The sequence below is a fragment of the Tauraco erythrolophus genome, chromosome 11, assembly GCF_009769465.1.
Source record: "Tauraco erythrolophus isolate bTauEry1 chromosome 11, bTauEry1.pri, whole genome shotgun sequence".
Taxonomy (NCBI): Eukaryota; Metazoa; Chordata; class Aves; order Musophagiformes; family Musophagidae; genus Tauraco; species Tauraco erythrolophus.
Genome location: NC_141475.1, coordinates 3151124 through 3173171, shown reverse-complemented (window position 1 = coordinate 3173171; position 22048 = coordinate 3151124). Strand labels below are relative to the sequence as shown.

Sequence of the window (22048 nt, the reverse complement as noted above, 5' to 3'; positions counted from 1 at the left end):
CCTGCAGCGTTGGCTAGTTACAAATAAGGCAAACTATGTACTAGACTGCATTAGGAGTAGGGCCAGGAGAACATGGGAAGGTATTCTCTCCTCTGCCTGACACCAGTGAGGCTGTATCTGGATAACTGTGACCAGTCCCAGGCCTTCACTTCAGAAGGGATGGGGAGAGACCAGACAGATCTACAGAAGATAAATCAGACAGCCGGGGTCAGGAGCGTGCGGCAGGAGAGACTGAGGGGCTGGGCCTGTTGAGGCAGGCAGAGAGAAAGCTTAGGGATGGGCTAATCACAGCCTACGGCTATTTGAAGCACAGTTATGGTGGTGGCAGAAGGTCAGGCTGGACAGTAGGAGGATTAATTTAACTGAGGGCAGCACAGCCTGCAAGAGGTCACCAGAAGGGAGTGGGAGGAATCCTTATCCTCGGGGAGTTTGCAAGACTCAGAGAAAGACAGCTCTGATGTGACCTAGTGTTAGGAAGTGAAGTCTCTCCTACAAGTGAGATGTTGGATTAGAGACTTCCCTACCTCCCTTCCTACCAACACTGCTATGGCAGGGCCTCTGGTCCTTCCATAAAAAGTCCTGCAAAAGATGAGCATGAAAACTGAAAGTTACAGCTCTTAAGAGATACGGGTTTTACAAAAATCCACCTCCTCCCTTGCCTTTCTGGCCAACGGTTTCTACATGCTCCACAAACTACCTATCACTCATCTCTCTGCTCCCTCTCACCACCTCAGCACCTTTCCTCCTGCTAGCACTTTTTCTGTACTTAGTGAGCCCAACTACCTCTGCTCTCAGGTCATCTCGCACTAACACATCTAAGCCACAAAAATTAACATCTTGCTGCTGCCAAGTGGGAGAACTCCCATCTCTGTCCTCCAGTCCCAAATGCACATTGTCACAGCGTACCAAGTGCCAGAGCTTGCCAGACCTCTCTGTGAGCCGATCTAACCCACTTGGAGAGGCAGAAAACGGCCTTAGCTTTGTCGATGGATGATATTCTGCCATGGTATGAGTTAAGCCAGATCACCGAAAGGCCCGTGGGGCCCAGTGCAAGACAAGGGTGACATGGTGAGGAGGCAGCAAGAGGGAACAAGTACTGGAAGTAGAAGAGGAAGTAAGACCGCCTTGTTTTCAGCTGTAATTGCCTACTGCCTTGTTCACTTCCTTGGATCCACAGCCCCAGAGCAGTTATTCTCAACACATTTAACAGCGAAGGTCACTGCCCCTACTTCAAACCAGGTGGAGGACTCACATACCAAAGGCTTGTCAACTTCTCCAGCTGGTTTGCTAGGAGATCTTACCTCTGCCTGCAAACCATACCCTGATTATGTCCTCAGGTGATCAGACTAACTCTGGAGAATGAGCTTAGCTGTGCTGTGTGGTTCTTGTTAGTCTCTCCTGAATTGCTCGTGGTCACCGCCCAAGCTATTACTACACATCATTACTTCATGCAATTCTCCTCTAGGGAATGAAAAAACATGTTCCAGAGATTAACCTCATATATGTACTTTAACTTGTCACCAGCAATCATGAAAACAAAACGCGCTGCAGTGTACTCTGGAGCGATTTTAATAGCTGTTTCTTAGGAAACAGCTGCACCGCTCATTATTTCAACTTTTTAACTTCCTCGCTACATCACTGATTATTTAAATACAGATGAAGGTCAAGACAGGCTGATTTCAGCATATTGTGACCCCCTGTAAGTCTGGGGTGGCTACGTGCCCGTTTGGTGTCCTAGCACAAATTACTCCAATCTTTTGCCAGTTGTCCCAGAAAGTGAGTACAGCAGCTGGGATTTACCAAGAAATACAGCCGTGTTACAACTTCCATTTCTTTGGCTACATCTCCATGATCTTAAGGGTCTTTTCCAACCCAAATGATTCTACGATTCTATTATCTCCTTCAGTCACAGCCCAGAGACAGAAGGACACAGCACAAAGCAGCACCTTATGATGGTAAAATGAGAAACACCAAAGCTAGGTCGGCTGGTCTGTGCACAAATTTGTACAGTAGAGAGCACAGCCCACTGAACAGGGCAGAACATTGTGATTGTTCCATATGCAACAAGAAACATTCAGAGCAATCACACAGGCAAATAGGGGTTTTCCTACAAACCACACAGAAAAGATTTAATAGTCTTCCACCACCTCTCCCCATTAAATCATGGCCCTTGCTGTTAATTTTTTCCCCTTGTTTACGAAGACACTTTAACTCTGCAATCTAAGCCTGGACGGTTTATTTTTAAACCTGCTGGTATCTAACTGCAAATAGCTTTCTGCAAATAGACACGCCTAGAGGGGACACAGTTTGATTCTCTGATCCAATAAAAAATACAAAGCAACAGAACAAGAAAAAAGAAATGCCAAGCATTCAAACCTGGGCCTGCTGGAATGACTTCAGCCTCCTCTTGAATCGAGATGGAAGAACAAAATCACAGCCCTTCGCAAGGAAAGCTAGCTCCCCTCCTAAGTCTGGGTCCCTCCGCAGAGAACGGTCCTTGATCATCATCCTGGTCAGCTCCCAAGCGGATGTTGCCCTTTCCAGAAGGGGCACAAGGACTCTGTAGGAGACCACGTCAAGACCAGTACGTTGCTTTCTTGGTTTTGATTTTTAAAGGCAAAAAATGGCAAATGACTTCAACATACTATGTCTTCTCTCTCTTCACAAAGACAACATCTAGAGATTCTTATCTTACTTCCGAAGCCAGACCTCCCTTTTTTTAACTGATATTCAAAGTATCTTTCAGTACCACCAGGATCTTCTGCCTTCTTGTAATACTTTAATTGAGAAACATGATCTACAACAGAATCTATTTCCCTGCTGGCTACATGACAGACAATCTGTCCTTGGCTTGTAATAGGCCAGGGGTAATATGGGAAAGGAAGCACCCACCACCACTACCAAGAGTGCTAAAATTAGATACACTGCAGAAGTGGCTAAATATACCATCTTCCCCAATAGTGCTCACTTTATGTGCTTCAGTGCCGAAACCTGAGGTACAAACTCGCATCAGTCAGGCTCAGCTAGAGTTAAACCACACGCTCTCAGCCAAAGCCTGTGCACGTATGATGCTAGTGGTTTGAGGTTTCCACTTCTGAGGTGATGAAGCAGAACATCAGCACCAGTTCCCACTCTAGACCAAAGGCTGTAATTTTCAAACATCAATTTTTCCTTCTTGCTTGGAAAAAACAAATCGAGTTTCTTTAACGCCAAGCAAGCACATAAGGGTGATCTTGTATAAGCTCAGGCTTTCTAAAGCAGTCCTTAGGAGAGCTGTTTCATAAAAACACCAAAACGCATCGTTGTTCTTATTCACTTTTCCCATAACTCTCACAAGACAACGGCAAAGCAATTCTCAGTGGACAATAGTCGACTCTTTCTCTGCATGACCTTGAGGAAGTAGACTTCAAACTCTTACTCACACTTTGTCTAGCTGCCTTCAAATCTTATTCTCTCTCCCTTATCATGACAACGGTGCTAAAAAAAGGCTTAAATCCAGTTCGTACTCCACAAGTTGAACAAACATCTAGTCCCATGGCCTGCTTTCCCTATGTGACTTTAAAAGTCCTAGCGACTGCCAGTTTACTTTGTAAGCTTAATAGCAACATCGAACAACATCCGATTTCTAGCTAGTAGAGCTCACTTTTATCAAGATATTGCATTTGAAATGAAAAGGTCTCACTGAGCCTCACCAACAGAAAGCTTGTGTCTACCACATGTGTCTCCGATATCCTTCTCTTCCTGGTTTCCTGCAGAAGGCCCAAGTCTACGTCATATAGAGCATCACTTAACATAACTGGACTACAGATAGATGCAGAAACAGCCTATCCAAAAGAACACTCTTACCATCACAAATTTGCTCTTGTGCAGTTAAATAGGTTATTTACTAAAGGAGAGAGACCCCCCAGCTGACATTCACAGAAGGAATTTTCTTAATGTCTTCATAAATCTGTATCAAAACCCCCAAGATTATGTTCTCTCCTGTTGCTTCTCAATCATCAGGCCACGGCCTCACGACCTGAGCTGTGGAATGCAGTTCTTTATGCTACGTTCTTGTTCAAATTTTTCACAGTTTTGGCTCCTTTAGGTCACTGTAGCTGTGTCTAAACTGTGCAACCTGGGAGCTGAAAAAGCTCTGCGTATTCACAGCTACAAGTCTGAAAAATCACAAGGTTACCACAATGCCATCAGCCCACTTTGCCATGTGCCCTGCAAATGAATACAAAGCCTAACAGAGTGGTAGGATGAGGATGGCAATGAGAAGAGGAGCCTAAAAAAAAAAAAAAGGCAGGCAGGTATGTTTTAACTGAAATCGCCACTAAGTGAAGGATACACAGATCCATATGCAAAATTTTTTGAATAAATTCTGGATTTCTGACTCTGACAGTGTTTTTCTGAACATTAAGGCAATGCCTAAAGGGCCCACAAGGCTCCACTGTACTGGGAGTCCTGCACATCTCCTATAGCAGCCTGTCAGAAGGTGATTTATTTTAAATCATCTGTGGCAAGTGTAGTTACTTCATCTTCCTTTGGACTCTCACTCCACTTACAGGCTGCCATCCCATTTGCAGACTGCGGAGGAAATGTAGTCCAAAGAACCTCTCATACCTACAGCTGCCTCCAGACCAGCCACTCCGGGCTTTAAAAGATGTATGCATGAAAGACACATTCTGATCTAGCCATCACTATCTATTTCTTAAAAAAAACCCCACACATTTTTCATTCACAAATCAACCAGTCACAAAAGACCTCAGAAGTTTGGTGTTTTTTGCACTGATAACCTGGAAAAACTCAAGTAATCTGGAGACAAGGCTTGCTGCAACTGAATTACAATTTTTTACAATATGGCAGGTTCCTGTTACACTTCCTATCCTCAAAACACACGAGGTAGGTATAAATAAAACCATAAATACACAGTACTACCAGAAATTGACAGCAAGAGAATTTTGTATCAACAGTTCCAAAGTCAACTGGATAAAATCCACAGCAGAAAAGACTGGTAACAACTGCTTACGGATCAACTGAACAAACTGCAGTCCGTTTTAGAAATTCCTCTTTGCTATAACTGACCCAGCTTAAAGCATGAAAGTGAGAGGCAGCAAATCTAAAGAGGTGTCAGATCACCTTCATTAGCCATCAGAACACAGAAAGAAACTCACCTGTGCTTAAAGCTGGAGCCTTAGCCCTAAAAGATTCGGATGATTTACTCATCACAGGATTTCGCTGTACCCCAAAGCCCGGCTGCCGCAACTCACCGCACTCCGCATAGCGCAGAAGGGCACCAGCCCTCTTTCAAAACACATTAAACTTCTCCAGAAACGGTGACTTTTTCATGGTTTTAGAGTCAGTGAGGCTGAAAAATGCAACATGCATCACCAGGCTTTGTTTCACCTACCTTGAGATGTCTACTTCAAGACAGATCAACTTCACACGAGCAGGGGCTGTACCTGCCCCAATTGCAAGAGGTGCCCCCATGCCATGAACACATCCCTAAGCATTTGGTATCAGTTCTTCTAATTCTTTTAATTTCATCTGATTTCATTTCTTTTTCCTCTGTCATCTTTGACTCTGAGATAATTTAAGATTCACTTACTATTTTCATTTATTCCAATAACTACTACCAAATGGTAAAAAAGAAAAAAAAGCACCTTTTTTACTATTTGGTTTAGAAATGATTAATAATTGATGTTTGAAAAGAATGTAGATAGTGTGTATAGCTTAATTGACAGATATTATCAGTATCTGATCAAAACAGTTTGTTATATACTCAGATGAAAGCTGATTTTCCAGAAAAAAAATTCAATTATATTTTGGATGCATTTTGAGAAAACGTGATTATTTCATGTCAAAGTTAAATTCTCTATGATGTAACAGAAGGCACTTTTTACAGATATTTGCCACACAGAACACCCTTCATTAAGCGTATCATTAAATTAGCAAAACAAAGCTGCACACAGAACCATGAAGTAGCATTTTGAAGGGATGGAACGACGAAGTCACCAGGTCAACCATAACTTTATACATGATTATGAAACCGTCTTCATTCCACTCAGAGCCATCTTGAGGCCATCTGTTTAAGCATACAACATGGACATTTTGATACGTAACAGCAAGGTGTGTGGCCTCAGGACGATGTTTTAGAACACAAGAAGTCAGGAACACCCCTGAGAGTCCCAGCAACACCCACCCCATTGGTCATTCAGGCGAGGCAGGATTAGATAGATGCTACCCAGAGCCAGTCCAGAGGAAATATGTGGCAGCAGACAATGGCCTCTGGACACCTGACTTGGGGTTATACCCTATGAGATATAACGTGGTCGGACAAGGTGGCCTGAAACCATTCATCAACCCTGCAAACTGCAAACCCTCTGCTCCCAGATCCATAGTCTCTGTCTGGAAATAGTCCTATCACCCATTCGACCTCAGTGTGAGCAATCCCACTTACTAATCCGGCAGAAAACAAACCTTACTACAATTTATATCTTGCAGACAAGCATCACAGCATAAAGAAAGATTCAGAAGCACGCAATAGGAAGTAGAGGCATGGGGGAGAGAGAAACGCAAAGCAGAACTGCTCTTTCTGGCTCTCTACACCATGAGCAATCCTTTGATAAGAGATACCCAACAGAGGAAGGACAAAAAACAAAGAGGCGTCTTGTATCAAACCCTGCTACTGGTCTCTGCTCCCAAAATTATTCACAAACTTGATCCAACAGCTCTTAAAATAAAACGCAAGAGCAGGACTTGGAGCAGAGCCCTGCACTACTCAAACTTGATTCTGAAAACACAAGGACTAAGTTTCTTACAGATTTTTCTAGGTCACTTTCACTAGAGTACCAAGTATTCCACAAGCAGCAACTGAATTTAAATATTTTGTCAAATTGGCCATCCTGTACAGATGGTAGAACAAGGGCACAGAGTGGTTAAAGTCAAAAACATCCACCACTGACTTTTCCAAGGACTTGGCATAAGACAATATTTTACTTAAAAGGTAGCACCTTTACCTTCCCCAAAAAATCTCAAACAAACCCAAGAGCAAAAAACCACAAACCCCAACACTCAGCACTTCTGCAGATCAGGTCAGAGAATCCCAACAGCCCCACCTTCTTCACTACTCACTGGTTCTAGTTTCCCCTGTTTCCCTCACACCTGCCATTCCACCCAGGCTTCACTCCTTATTGCCCTCCTTTTTTGAGACAAAAACATTGATAAATATTTGGGGGTTTTGCCAGCCTCTAACAGACAACTGAACTGTTTTCACTAAACTATTTGTTTCAAAAACATATTAAAAAATCAGCTTAAGACAGGCACACAGAACAGGAAATTTTAAAACAAACAGTTGGAGGTTCAGAGATAAGCAATGGAAAACTGGATCTCAGAATGGGAAATGTTGGACAGCCTAAAAGTATGCAGTGATTCCTGGCCTGCCTGACAAGCATGATGCACTCATTACGTGTGCCATAAAATTGATTAACTTCTTGAGTATTCATTTCCTAGTTTCTAAATATTTTGGTTTTGAAAATGAAGAGACAAGTAATTGTATTGTACTCTGTGCAGAATCATAACTGGTTTTATGATAAAGGGAAAGTCTGTTGCCGATCTAAGTTAGCACAGATTTCAACACAGAGAGGCCAACTGAGCCAGCAATCTGGTCTGAAGTGGCTCTCCCTTTCCTTTTTCATTGCTTGGAATTTGAGGGATATTAAAACTGTCACAGCCCTCATAAATGAAAGCTGCACCGTGTTTTCATGGCTGTTAGATCTCCGAGGTTTTTGTGTGTGTGCGTAACTATTTGATAACGGTTTTACGAGCCCTAAGAAAACACAACAAATATTTTACATGCTATTGATTCAGGCAGAGATGTGCAATACTGACTCAGAACAAACATGGAGCTCCAGCCAGACCCAGAGTTACCCAGGAACACGGATGCATTCCCTAGATGCTATTCCTAGAGAGGGCTTTGTGTCCACAGCCAAGTGTGGGGCCACAACTATACCCTAAGTGACAGCAAACCTCACAGTAAGCTTAGAGCCAGCAGTTCCGATGACTTGTGCCCACTCTGCTAAGGGCCAGCTCCCTCTGAAGGGCACCAGCAGCATCCACACTGCGCAGCGCTCAACCCAGGCCCCCTCCAGCTCCTCTGGGTCCCCAAGACAGTTATTCTCCCTAACAACCTTCAATTCTAGGCATCTACACAAAGCAAGGGTGGGGCTGCTGCATGGAAGAGAAGAGCTCTTGCAGTATGGGTGTATGTTCTATGTCTGTAGTAGGCAGGCTGGGAGCAAACTAACACACAGGTTAGGTGGGTGATTAGGGAAACGGAACTGGTAAGGGACCAGACTAATAAGCTATTTGACAATGTAAATGCAGTCAATTTTCAGGTATTCTAGAAAAACAGCTACAAAGTCAGTATCACACTATCATACACATCTTTGTTTGAAGTTCACAAGTCAGAAAGTTTTGTAAAAGGCAAGAATCAGGAAAAATTTCTTTCCAGAGATGGTTATGAAGTATTGGAACAGGCTGCCCAGGGAGGTGGTGGAGTCCCCATCTCTGGAGGTGTTTAAAAACCATGTGGATTTGGTGTTGAAGAACATGGTTTAGGGACCCTGACAGTGTAGGGTGAATGGTTGGACTCGATCTTGAGGGTTTCTTCCAACCAAACGATTCTATGATAATAGCTGTTGTAAGAGATCACTTTAGAGTTTTTGGCACTGCTTAACACCACACTCTTCGAGGAAAAAGACTCTTTCCCTGGCTGGAGGTACCACACGAGGTTCTGCTCACCATTTTCTATAAGCAAAGATGTCAGAGAAACACCAGAAACACTTGGACAGCCTATTCTAAAAAGGTCTCAGCAATGTCATTTAGGGTCAAATGCACTCGGCCCACCCCCTTTCAGAATGGCACCAGATACCTGTATTTTCAGGAAAGCGGACAGTTTTGAAGACATGTACATCATACTCCCACTGGAACGAGCTGTGAAAGTTCACTTATCATCTGGACACTTTTTAAGTACCTACATGGAAGGCAGATTTCAGAAAGTGAAGCCCTCCCTGCACTTTCTGTGCACTGGGAAGTTTGGCACCAAGTTGCCTTGAAAATTTGGCACTTGTTATCAGATGAAAACCACTAAGGGTTAAACAAACAGCCTTGGCTTCCCTCTGAAGCATATTGCCATCAAGACCATTTTTCCTGGGAAAAACTACTCCTCATTTCAGAGGTACAAGCAGTGCAGACTCCACAATGACTCTATGCACCAGGGACAGAGAAAAATAAAATTAAATCTCTCTAGATTCTGTCCTTTGTGCCACAGAGGACCTCTCTCTTTATGAACTAGTGATGAGGAGGACAACAACGGCTGTTGGGAGTCTGCTTGGAGATGGGAAAGGAAGAGGTGGAACATTCAGTTGTCATGGAACTGGTGAGAGGCAGTTCAATATTGGCTCCCAGGACTAGAATAATTAGCTGAAAAATTGTTTCTACCCTCTGTAGGACCACAAGCAAATAGCCTCCAGGAACACCAGCAGGAAAGGAACAAGCTCAAAGGTGAAACTGCACATCAGGGCATATTTTGTTTGCTTACGGGTTTTAGTTTCCTTTTTTTTGTTTGTATTTAAATAAATGCTACTTCTGCCAGGTTAAGCATGTTATTCCACACTGCAGCATCCAAAGCACAATGAATCACTTAGCAGATCTAATTTTTTTTTTTTTAATACCACATTTTCCCATGCTTGTTTTATTCACTATCCCATCAAAGGTTTTGTTCTCTTACCTTAATCACTTCTGGGGCCTGCTGAATTGAAGCTGGAACAGAGTCTCTGGAGGCAGCCACAGCATGGCTTTTTTGCCCCGCAAGGAGGGACTGTGAAGGAGGAGTTAAAGTTTCCTGAAGAATTTGCATCACTTCCCTCTCCTTGGACAAGCTTCCCTTGCCTGTCTGGAATTCCACCAGTTCCTGGGCGAAGTCCTCAATGCTTTCCAGGATACGCAGTAAAAGGACTTTGTCATCCTCTTCCATTTTATGACCATTGGTTTCCATGATTTTTGACAAAGGGGAAGTGGGGTCAACAGGTTTACTTTTGGGTTCAAGAGCCAGAGGTAGTACCTGCCTACCCTGCCAGCCAAACCTCTGCAAACAGGCAGGATCACTCTCCTTTAGAGAGGGTTCCTTCAGAGTACTCTCCATTTTCTGTGAGAAGCACTCCAAGTCCAGCAGCAGCTTGTCGATCTCATCCTTGTCTATCTTACTGCATGTCTGTTCTCCTTTGGAGACATCAGCTTGGGAACCACACAATACAGAATCTGAAGCTGGTTTTAAAGGAGTAATTCTCTCAGAAGCACGGGAGAGCTCAACATCTCCCACTCTGGCACGTTCTGCTTTAGCATCAGCAGGCAGATCTGAAGAACCAGCTAGCTGGTAGCTGCGCTCCAAACTCTCCCAGCCCCCTTTCTGCTCTGCCCCCTTTGTTTTCCCCAATGTTCTTTCCCCGTCAGACTCCTCCTCGATGTACAGAGCCTCAGTGGCAGACGTGCAGTCAGAAGGGCGCGCAGCCGGTAACTGAGGTAGAGCACAAGCATCTTTCACAGCTCTCACGCTGTTCTCCTGCGGGACGCTGCGAAGGGAGTTTGAGGTAAAGCTCACAGTACTTGTTTGGATGGACTGAGAGGTGCTTGCCACCTCATGCTGATCACCTGCTAGTCCGAGAGGAGCTGCACTTGAGGATGGCAGCTGAATAATATCTTCATACCTAGGTGGCTGCTCATCTCCAAATACTGGGGGAAAGGGAGTTTGCTGCAAGCTGTGAAAACAGTTCACTAGCTCTGCCAAGTCGCTAGCTTCCTTGTGTCCTGGTGGCTTGAGCTCAAAGGGGAGCTTTTTAAGGTATGAGGAAAACCTCGTCATCAGATTCATATAGATCATTTCTGAATTAGCCAGGGGATCGTTGCTATTCCCTCCACTAACACTGTCTGCAGACTTCTTTTTGATGCAATGCTTTATTATGTCTGTGCACTTTTTCAGATCCTCTGAGCACTTGAGCAAGATGTCTAAGCACACCTTAATATCTCCACCAGAAGAACCATCTAGCTTGTGTTTTTCTAAAATCTGGGTAATGAAGTTTTCTTCAGAGAAGGAATGAGGGGAGAGGGGAACCATGGAATTCATGGTGACTTGTGGAGCATCATGGCTCTCCTGCCATTTCTCCACAGGTGAAGGACTCTGCAAGAAGCCACACGGAGGGCAGTTCTCATCATTGCTGAAGTGCCCATAAATCAAGTCAAAATCAAACGATCGTCTGCTGAAAGATTCCGACCGGACTTTCCTTCCCTTTCTGTAGGCCACATGACTGGAAGAGTTTTTAAGCTTTTCAAAGGAGAATTCCTTTGTTTTACCACTGGCAAGGTTTATCGCCTCACCAGTAATGTCTTTTAAACTGCTGGAGGCTTGCACTGAAGAGCCCTTTTTGATTCTTGGATTATTTGGGAGGATTTGGTGATAGTCCTCATTTCCAGACAAGGCAAGTCCATTTTCAGGAAGAGGAATTTTATGGTCTAGGTTGGCATCGTGGACACTGAGCTCCGCGCAGACACTGTGGTGGGCAACTATGCATGTAACGCCTCGCTTAAACACTTGGCAAGTCCCTGTGCAGTAATGCACGGTGCGCTGAAAGTGCTGGTCTATCACCACACTGCTGTAGCAGTTCACAGAAGTGACCATAAGTCTGTAGGTTGCTGCCATAGCACGGATCACACTTGGAAGTGAGGCTTCAAAATTCACCATGAACTTAACTGGAAAAAGTTCACCCCACGCAGACTTTTCACAGCCACATCAGATTTAATAAAAAACATTTAAATATCAGTCTAAAACAAATCAAACCACATGAGAAACTAGTGCCTTGGAAAGCCCTAGTGAAGTCTGGAGTGGTATCAGCAGCACAGTTACAACAATTAGTGCAACTTGCATATGGTTTAACTTAAGGCAACTCAATTCTTGTACTCCATGCAGAAAGCTTTGCCGATCAGAGATGCAGCATGAGCTGCTCCATTTCTAACAGTCCAGGTAGCTTCTCCAGCAGCTGCCATAAAATTCAGCCAGTTCTTAGGCAGAAACGACAAGACAAGGATTTCTGTTCGACCCTTCTCTCTTTTTGAGGGGGTCAGGAAAAGATAGATAATCAAGTAGCACGTACAGACAAAAAATCCACAGTATGCTTGCGAGATTCCCCTCTCACACTGGTAAGGTAGATCCCTGCAACAGAAAAAAAAAAGGTGAGAGTCATTATAATTTCCATGTAATACGCAGCCTTATCTACTACCGAGCATATGGCACCAGACTGTAACGACCAACACACAGGCTTGTACAGAATAAGAGTAGGCTGATATTTTTCCTTCGCTCAGATCTACCATATAAGAACACTGCTGAGGAGCTAGCCTATATTTACACGCAGGCTGTCTGTGTGTTGCCATTTTAACAGCTCTATTTTAACCACTCATTTTTTTTCAGACTTGCTTTTTTCCTCCACAGACTGAACAAAACATTACCTTTAATTCTAATGGAGCAAAACATTTTGACCATGTTGTGAATTTCTGACTTTCATTTGCCAAGACTCTAAAGATAAAGCAAAGAGTAACAGAGAAAGATCACTTTCAGGATTTCCAAGATCTTTGGACTATAAAAAACTGCAAACAGCCTGGAGCAAAGTAAATGAATGCCTTTAAGAACACATGGCCTTTAGTAAAGGCCACATTGGCTTCCATTAGCCTTTCACCAAGGTCTCTGGGACCATGGCAAAATATTTTAGAAAGGAACAACTGTTTTTCATTCTCTTTCAACACATAAATAGCTGTATATTTTAGTAAATAAGTTTGATGGTGTAGACATCAAGAGCAGAAAGTAATATTTGTATAAAGGTTAAGCCTGTGAAAACCAGCAATTGAGTGTTTAACACTTAGCATAGCTGCATTTCCTATCATCGTGGTCAGAATTGCATCAGAAAAAAAACAAAGGCTGCTTAACTTTGTTATGAAAAGACAGAAAATCCAGATTTAAGGATCTTTAATTTTAGACATTGCTTCATCTTTCTTGAATACTTTGATAATCAATTTAATAGAGTCCAATGAAATTCTGAGCATCCTCTATTCCTGTACAAACCGAAATACATTTCGTAAAACACGATTAAGTCACACAGCAGCATGTGTCTCCTTTGTTTTCAAAGGTAAAAACCTAGCACTATGCAAAAGGCCAGACCTGCATCTGATGAAAGGACTGCCCTCCATCTGCTACATCCCACCTACCTCAGTTCATAAGCCCGTACAATCATATCACACAAAAGGGGAAGCACCTTAGAGTTTGGTGCTGTTGTAACCAAGAACAGGGGATAGCACAAGACTGCTGGACATTCACATGTGCCTTAATTTGAGATTGAGAGTTCAGAGCATTCAACAGAATTCGTAACATGCCATGTCTGCTCACTGCAAGTAGGTAAAATCACACGCTGGAAAGAAACCCGCCCGATTTGTTCTTTGGGTTATACGAAGCACCGAAACGACTGCATTCAAGACCAAGGACGAGCTGCTCCAACTGCCACGCTGGTACCTGCAACAGGCTGCCACCTGCCTATCAAACCAAGCTGCACGCTGTGCCAGGGCCAGCTCCTCAGTGCACTCCTGCGCCTGTCCCGCACTGCTCCCCTCTGCACCCCCTGGCACTGCCCCAAAGCCCCCAGGCACGGGAGGGCCTTCCAGAGGGATGATCAGAGGTATGAGGTGTGCCCCAGCTGCAGCAGTGAGTCAGGGTGCCAGGGGATAAAGGGCGTAAACAGAACCGTTTTTGAACCCCGGGGTGCTTATACCATCAGGTATAAACCCAGGTAATAAGACTCCACACCCTTCAGTCACTGACTCTCAGGCTTCACTATCAGGTGTGCTAAATGCTCTGCTGAATCAGAGCCACAGTTAAAAAAAAAGTAGTATTCACTCCCTAATGTCTTCATCTTATACGACTTCATAGGCTTTGTTCAGACAGGAAACCCCAGGCTTCCATGCCTCCAAAAGGTCTAATGATCCATGAATTCCCTAAAGAGTGCCTTCTAACACATCCAGGGTAAGAGGTCTGTTGTTTGTCCTTTTCTGAGCCTCCATCAACTACAAACGAGCTTTCCGGCATTTCCTGAAATAAAAGTTGTATAATATTCAGAGAAAGTAGAGGTCTTCAGGAGCAGATTTGATGAAGAACTAATATTGCTTCTGAAAAAGCACAGGACTTTCTCAGAGCTCCTTCCTCCCTCTGTGTCTTACACAGCAAGGAGAGACTATTTTTTTTTTTTTTACAAGCGAAGAATAGTCTAAGTTTATACTTAATTTGGGAAATAATTACATCTTGATTAAGTTACTTCTAATGAGAGAAATAATGTATTAGACTTGCTGTCTCCTATATGACTGCAAGGGTAATTTCCTCCCTACACATGTACCCCTCCCACTGAGACTGTCAGCTTCTCCAACCCTTTAAGCCGCCTTCAAACAGTGAAGCTTTTTGCTTCGGTAAGGTTATTCCACAAGGAGTTCTTCAACGAAAAGGTCTCCCAGATTCACAATCTAAACTGACTCTTTTTTAGTTCGACTTTGCATTTCCAGCTATGTCCAATAACAACGCTCTTCCCACCACCTCTACTTTATACTTCCCAAATAATTTTGGGTGCTTATGCCCTAAGCCAGTGCTCAGCCACGTTACAAACAGACAGCCCTTTCTGCTTTAGTATAAGGCAGGCCCTGCAGCCACGTTCGCTGCATTCCCTAATCTCTTCCCAATTTGTCTATTTCTCAGGTTCTATCACACCCAGGAATCGATGGAATCCAGACACAAGCTTGTCAAGCCTAACACAAGACTGCTACCTCCTGTCTCCGTCACCACCACCTTTTACTGCTGTGTCAGGGAACAAAGTCATCAAAGAATCAATATCAAAAACTTGATATACTTTTTATCAACCAGATTCACTAAGGTAAACTAAGGTTTTGGGCAACCTGGTGTACTGGAGGGTGTCCTGCCCATGGCAGGGGCGTTGGAACTAGCTGATCTTTGAGGTCCCTTCCAACCCAAACCATTCCATGATTCTATAAGGCCTTCTCAGGGCACATTAGCTACTGCCCTTATTGCTGTCTGCAAAAACACGCTAAGGTTAGTCAAGGTGCTGCAGTACTTGACTCCACCTGTGCAAGACCATAACAAAAAAAAAAAAGGAAAGGACATTGTATAGGCAGCACAAATGCATTTCTCTACCAGCTTGACCAAGGCTGCACCTGCTCAGCTTGCAGCTTTGTTTTACAGGGATCCATCGAACGTGATCCAGCATGCAAACCTAGGCAAGACAAAACCTACTAGAGGAGCATTCCTGTTCCCAGATCAGGGAACCTGGTCTCAGGCTTAGCTTGAATGGGCTTTTGTTGTGACTTTCAGTTGGTGACTAAAACCTGCTATTTATGAACAGCAACAATGGAAAGACTGAAAGCATTAAGAAACACCCATTTTCGTTCTTCTCAGCCGGCCGTTTCATTCCAGTTGTGGCTCCAGAACAGCTCTCAGTTCAGATACACTGCAGAGAGATTCTGCAATTAGGCCTGCTGCCACGGAACTAACTCCAACCCTGAGGATACAGGATTGGCTTCACAACATAAACTAGGAATGAATAGGGTTTCTTGTGTGATTGCAGAATAACGCTTTATGTCTTTCCTATCTGCAAGATGACATGAATCACTTTCCAAAGGAAAAAATTATTGCAGATACTAATGATATAAAAGGTTATTCTATAAGACACACAAGAAATTCTATTCATACAAAGATTATGCCAAAGTTAAATAGCTGAACAATGACAATCTGTTAGGATGGGGACTGTCAGCCAGCGCTTGACTTACTTGGAAACTGAAGTCTAGAAGGCTACAGGATAGGCCTTTACTGCCTCTGAAAGTCTCAAATTAGGCAAAAGTCTTCTCAAACACCTATATCCAGCATTAGCAACATTATTAGTGATCAGAAGTCAGAAGCCACCATAATATGCAGTATGGAGTAAACTAGCTCTTCCTGCACATGGCATGGGTGTCACTAGGCAACTGTGCTCATTTCTGGTGGAAGAGGTGGTAGGATAAGCGCTATAGTTTGGTATTCTTGTAAAAGACAGAACAATAGTTTTGCCATTTGGACAGCCATCAGTATGGTTTCAGAAGTATCATCCTAGGTATGTAATCAGGTGTCAGGCCTTACCCTCTTAGAGGAGTCTATGGTGCCAAAAAGCAGCATATAACTGCATCCTCTTCTTTAGAAATGCCTGATTTTTTTTTTTTTTTACAATTGACTGAACAAAGCAGATTTGGAACCAAACAAATATGGTTATAGAAGACAAAAGCAGGTAAATAGCATAGCAATGTTTTCTTGCAAAGCACGACTTTCAGCCAGTCTTTGGTAGTCAAATAATAGGAAAAAAAAGAATATTAATTTTCTACTCAAATTCTTTAATTTTAAAACCCACTACAGAATGATACTGGACTGAGATGTATCATTACTTTTCTTACCACCTGGCTCAAGTCAGAACACAGGAAACTTAAATATTCAAAAGCACACTGCAAATGCACACTCTGAGGATAGAGATCAGAAAAAAAATGAGGTGCTGTTCTGCAGCTTGTAAAGGAGCTGACACCGATCCCCGTTCCATGAAATCCAAAGGGTCCCTGATCACACAGCCAAGTGGTTGCTTCTCCAGTGGCCCAGTCAACCATTGTCAGAATCCATAGGGTTTACATGACTAGTAATGTTACACAGCACTCTATATTGTCACTAAAAAAAAAATATCGTTGAAAATCTAGTGTTAAAAACACCACCAGATGCTCCATCTATGGTAGAATCAGATCAGTGGTAGCTGAGGTACGAAATTTTTGTAACAAATCCACTGCTGAATTCAGCAGAAATGTTACAATGAGCCATTTACATAAAATATTTTGAACTCCATCACAAAGGAACTGATTTACAATCTGCTATCACTTGCACAATTTACATTCCAAAATAGTTTAAACAGGAGACTCAAAAGAGTAACTTTTCTTTCTATACTGAAGAAGTCCAGAAGAAAAAGATCTGAGTCGCTCCTTTGTCCTGCATTTCTTATATATTTACAGCTTATAACATTTTGATGTCCTTAGTGGCAGCACATCTAGTTAATTCAAAAGGACTTTTTTTGTACATGGGAACTGCAGCTGTGATAACTTCTCAGTCCTCATGACCAGCAGGAATCTGACACACATGCACATGTTACAGCAAAGTGGTAAAACAAACCACTTACAACTGCACCTGTAAAGTTTCAGCTTTAGAGGAGCTTACACCACTGACCCTGGCAAGCCATCCTGAGCTCAGTTTTAAGAGGTTTTAGCACCAAGCTATTTCATGCTTTAGAGACTGCAACAGATCATGATGGCTACAAATCCTGACTTCTCTCATAACCCAGGTTTTCTTCACATGCCTAAGTGCTTCAGTGTTTAATTACAAGCACTATAGAAAAGGGGTCATTATTTCCAATTTGAGTTGTGTTTAACATCAGGTTCCAGCAAACAGGTATCAGGCTTTCTTAAGCTAACTTAAAGCTTTCAGGAAGAGAAAATTCCTCACCTACAAGTACTGACACACTGTAATCAAACCACCTCTTAGCCTTTTCCAGGATTACCAGAGACAGTCTAGAAGGGAAATGTCTTCCAAGTCATTGCTATAGTCCTTTTCTGAATTCTGTCTGTAATTCCTTATTGTTCATAAAAACAACAACACACACACAGAAAGGAAGTGAGATTCATCTAAATCAAGCAAGCTACCTAGAAATGAAGTGTTACGTATTGCAGGCACCTCAAAAAGGAAATCATCCCACCGAGCTTAACAAAAAAAATCTAATTTCGAGAGGACAAGTTACATTAGATAAATCCCACCCTTCAGGATTAAACAAGAACACAGGAACAACTGTATCTGTCTCCAACAGTGGCTGTATGCCAATGCTCAAAGAATAGTATTAGAAAAAGACATACGATATTTCCTAGGAGCACCCTCCTGGCCTCCAACTGTTCTCAGCTCATGAGAATTTTGAAGCTGGATACGGTTTCTGTGTATTTCGTAACTTTCAAAGGATTTCCTTCCCATGTGCTTGGGCATCTGGATTCCACAGAAACTTTTTGCATCCAGACCATCTTTTGACGTGTTATTCTACCACCTACCACCCCTTTTAATTCTGTCACTCACCAGCTTCAATACATCAAAATCTTATACTGAAACAGAGCATGAACACCAGACTTGTACACATACTGTCCACAGCATTCCGGAGTTTGCAGAAATCCATGTTATTGGTCTGCCTTCTCTTTTCCAGGATTATTGGTCGTCACTCTTTCAGTTGTTCTTGTATAGAAGCCATTTTGTACCTTTGATCATCCCATTGCCCCTCTCATAAGCTTTTCTGATTCAACTACACACAAAGATGCAGGAACCCAAACTGTGCACAACATCCCAAACAGATAAAAACCACATTCAGGAACAATTTTTTTGTCACTGTACAATGGTTTGCCCCTCCAAGCCTCGCTGCTTTCAGCTAATACATTCTGAAGTGCTTGCTCTTGCAACCACCCAGGTTCATTCATGCCTTCTGTCCCTCCTGCTACCTATCTTTCAAGAGGAAACAATGATACTGTTTGTCCTTTGTAAAGCGTGCAGGGATCTTTTGATAGAATGCTCTATGCAAAAGGAATGTATTCACTCTCAGAGACCAAAATTTTCAAACAGTCTCAGCAGAATTTTCTCTCTCAGTCTCAGCCCCTTTCTGATGGGCAACAAGAACCATCCAAAGGTCTTGAACAGCTTGTCTGTGAGGAATGACTGAGCAGGACCAAGCGTTTCAGACTGGAAGAATATAATAACCTTCTACAAAACGAGAATGGCATTGAAAGAGTAGCCAGGGTCTGACTGCTCACCTTGTCCAACACAAGGACTAGGTGCGATCACGCAAGGCTACAGGAAACAGGTTAAAACAAACACACGTGCACAAAACTTGTGAAACTTCTCGTCAAAGGATGTCACAGACCCAAAAAGGCACTGGGGAATCAAGGGGTCATGTTTTAATACTTCCTTTGACAAAAGTTACCACCTTTTCCTTGGGCACCACTTGATGCCCTTTCATTCTTGCCACGGTTAGGTGCCAAAATAAACAGGGAGCAATTGCTTCATATCCCCACAGTTGCAAATTGCTATCATAACCCCTCCTCTCACCCATCCTGCTTTCAATCACCTACTTTCTACACTAAGCTCTGGTCTATTTGGTTATTCTTTTTACAAAAGCTGCTTTGATCACGCTCTTCTGTGTTTTTCCCTAATCTCACCACAACACTTTGGAGAGGAGAGAATATCTGCCCCTAACTTTGAGGGGGCTATGTTATTCACTATACAAACACAACATGGATTTATTACATGGCATTCGTTTTGCTCCCTCTCTTTTTCCTAGAGACCCGTCACTTGTATTTACCTTTTTTTTTTGACTGCTGCTGATAGAGTTTCACAGAGCTTTATCTGCATTACTTAAAAGATCTCTTTCCTGAATGGCCCAGATTCTTTAAAGCTCATCATAGACAGTTAGCTGTTTCTCCCTGTGCAGGCTATTTCGTATCTACTAGTATCAAGTACCACTTGCCTACAACCAAGTACTGTGAGAACCTGCTGCAACTCCAGCCACCTTTTGTTCCTGATATCCTAATTTTGTGATTCTCAGCATATACTGTCACTCCATTCCACAGCAATACAAGCCTGAAGATAGATCCTTCTGGGATTCCACTAGTGATGACTCTTCACTAGAAAACTTGACAGTTCTTCCTATAGGTATTGATTACTGAAAAAGCTATGCTCCTACTCCACAGGAGTTCATTTCAAGAAGCATTAACAAAGTTCTTTGTTAAACTCTCTCTGAAAATCCAGAAACAGTAGAATATTTTCTTGTCTTTTGTGCCTTCTTGTCAAACAGCTTCAGACCATCTGACTTTACCAGCTGAAGCTGGACTTCAGCATTCTTGCAGTGACCCATGAAGGTCACTGCAATGGCAGCACTTATCAAGGCAGGCTTCCAAGTAGACATGACCTTGAGAATCACTGTCTGCAACAGGATGATAAATACTGCTTCACAGTCAGTATGGTTTTGGAGAAGTCAAATTTTTTATTAGGAAAAATATGTTTCAGTAGATTTACCCCTAAAAAAATAAATCCCTGAACACTTAAATATAACCTCTCCACGTTTACAGGAGCAACATAAAGCAAGCCCAACACTCAAAAAGTGGGCTGGTGTCAATAACAATAGTCTACACTTTTAAAAAAATAAACCTGGTACTAGACTCTGAACTTTTGTTCTGAAATACTGACATGCAGTTAGTGAATGCAGTGTTATTCAGTGTGATTCCTGCAGGTTAAGTCACAGGGCTATCTAAGGTTTCAGTGCTGCTATACCCTTCACAAACACCAGCATGCAGGGTCCTTGAACACCAGTTAGAAACCCTGTTGTGGAGAACCAACACATGGGCCTTGCACCATCTGTCATTACAGGTATCAGCTGGGGAGGTGGATAGTTAATAACACCAAGAAAGACTTCACCCTTTTCAGCTTTTCTGAAATACCTTTCTTCAACTTTCCTTTTACACAGAGACTTGGAACTAAAACTGACCAGACAGGAATTTGTGTCCCATGAGACTAGTTTCCAGTTATACAAATGAGACAGCAAGAGAGTAAAAGCTCACACAGTTTTTCCACATAACACCAATCTGTTAAGTATAAATAACTTGCCAACTAATTATTGTTCCAGCCCCATGTCTGTATAGAACTACCATTTAATCTTAGCTCATTTAACAGGCCTCCAATACATTAACAGACATGTTGAAGCTTAGCAAGGCATGAGTAAAAAAATTAAAAAAAAACAACTGTAGGAAGCATAAGCCTAACTGAGCTTTGTCACGCTAACAGAAAATAAGGTGACTAACCAGAAAACATGGAGAGTGAACAAGATTCAAAAGCACATAATTAGCGAGGCTCAGAGCAGAGGCCAGCTTGATGAAGTAACACATTTCTTGGCTGTTTATAACCTTATACAGAAAGAGACACTTATTTTCCCTGGAATCAGTTAATTTAGTATTAACAGTATCCAATTACTTTACACAAATTAAAGTGATTTCATTGAAGCGTTAAGATAACGAAGGAAGAGTTGTGTCCAAGATGGCATTCCCTCAGTCACTAATCCTTGGTGATGTCAAGGTTACAATCCATAGATTCCCTAAAGCCATCGTGGAAGCTTACTTGCAAGTTAGGTAAAACTTCCCCCATAGCAGACTAGCTGTCTGCTAGTCATCTGCAGGGTAAAATAAATTTTGAATTTAATAACCAACAAGTAAAAAAACCATTTTCATTCACTAACCATCTATTCAGAGCTCACGCATTTCTCATTGCTGTCCTGTCTGACTTCCTGATGTCTTATCTCTGCCACACTTGTGTTTATTCACTTATTTCCTCATGCATTCAGTAAAGTTCTCTTTGCCTAAGGTGACCATTCCTTTCTCCAGGGTAATCGCAGTTCCCAGCCCATACCTGGCCCCAGCTGGAGTCCTACAGCTCTTCCACAGGTCAGGTATGAGGACAGTGAAACGCCAAGCTGGGGAGAAAGACTCCAATTCCACACTGTGTGCCCATCCTCTCCTCTGAGGCATAACCACAGGAGTAAAAAGCCAGCAGCCATTCCCACCAGTCATACCTTCCACAAGCCCATTCCTGCCAGCCTCCATCTCGCACTCTGAAGAGGAGCAGCTGTTGGAACGTAACAAGTTACGCCAAAAGGTGCAGCATGTCCTAGCATTCAAGAAGCCTGGCACTGCTACAGCTTTTACTGCTTATGACTTTGGTAAGCCACACCAGAGGCACAGATCGGGGTGATCAAAGCAACGCGTAATTTAAGGGAGCATAACTTTTCTACCCTCTTCCCTCTATCAAGAAAAGTTAAGGGTGTTTTAG

At 42.8% G+C, this 22048-nt stretch overlaps 1 protein-coding gene across 1 annotated transcript in view; it reads right to left on the bottom strand.

Annotated features, from left to right (window-relative positions):
- The window catches only part of PPP2R3A (protein phosphatase 2 regulatory subunit B''alpha), a 42713-nt gene extending 30931 nt beyond the window's left edge, over positions 1–11782 (bottom strand). Inside the window, exon 1 of the mRNA XM_086618349.1 lies at positions 9776–11782. Coding sequence (XP_086474475.1) covers positions 9776–11782 — 2007 coding nt within the window. The remainder of the gene's footprint in view (positions 1–9775) is intronic.
- Between the last annotated feature and the right edge of the window lie 10266 nt (positions 11783–22048).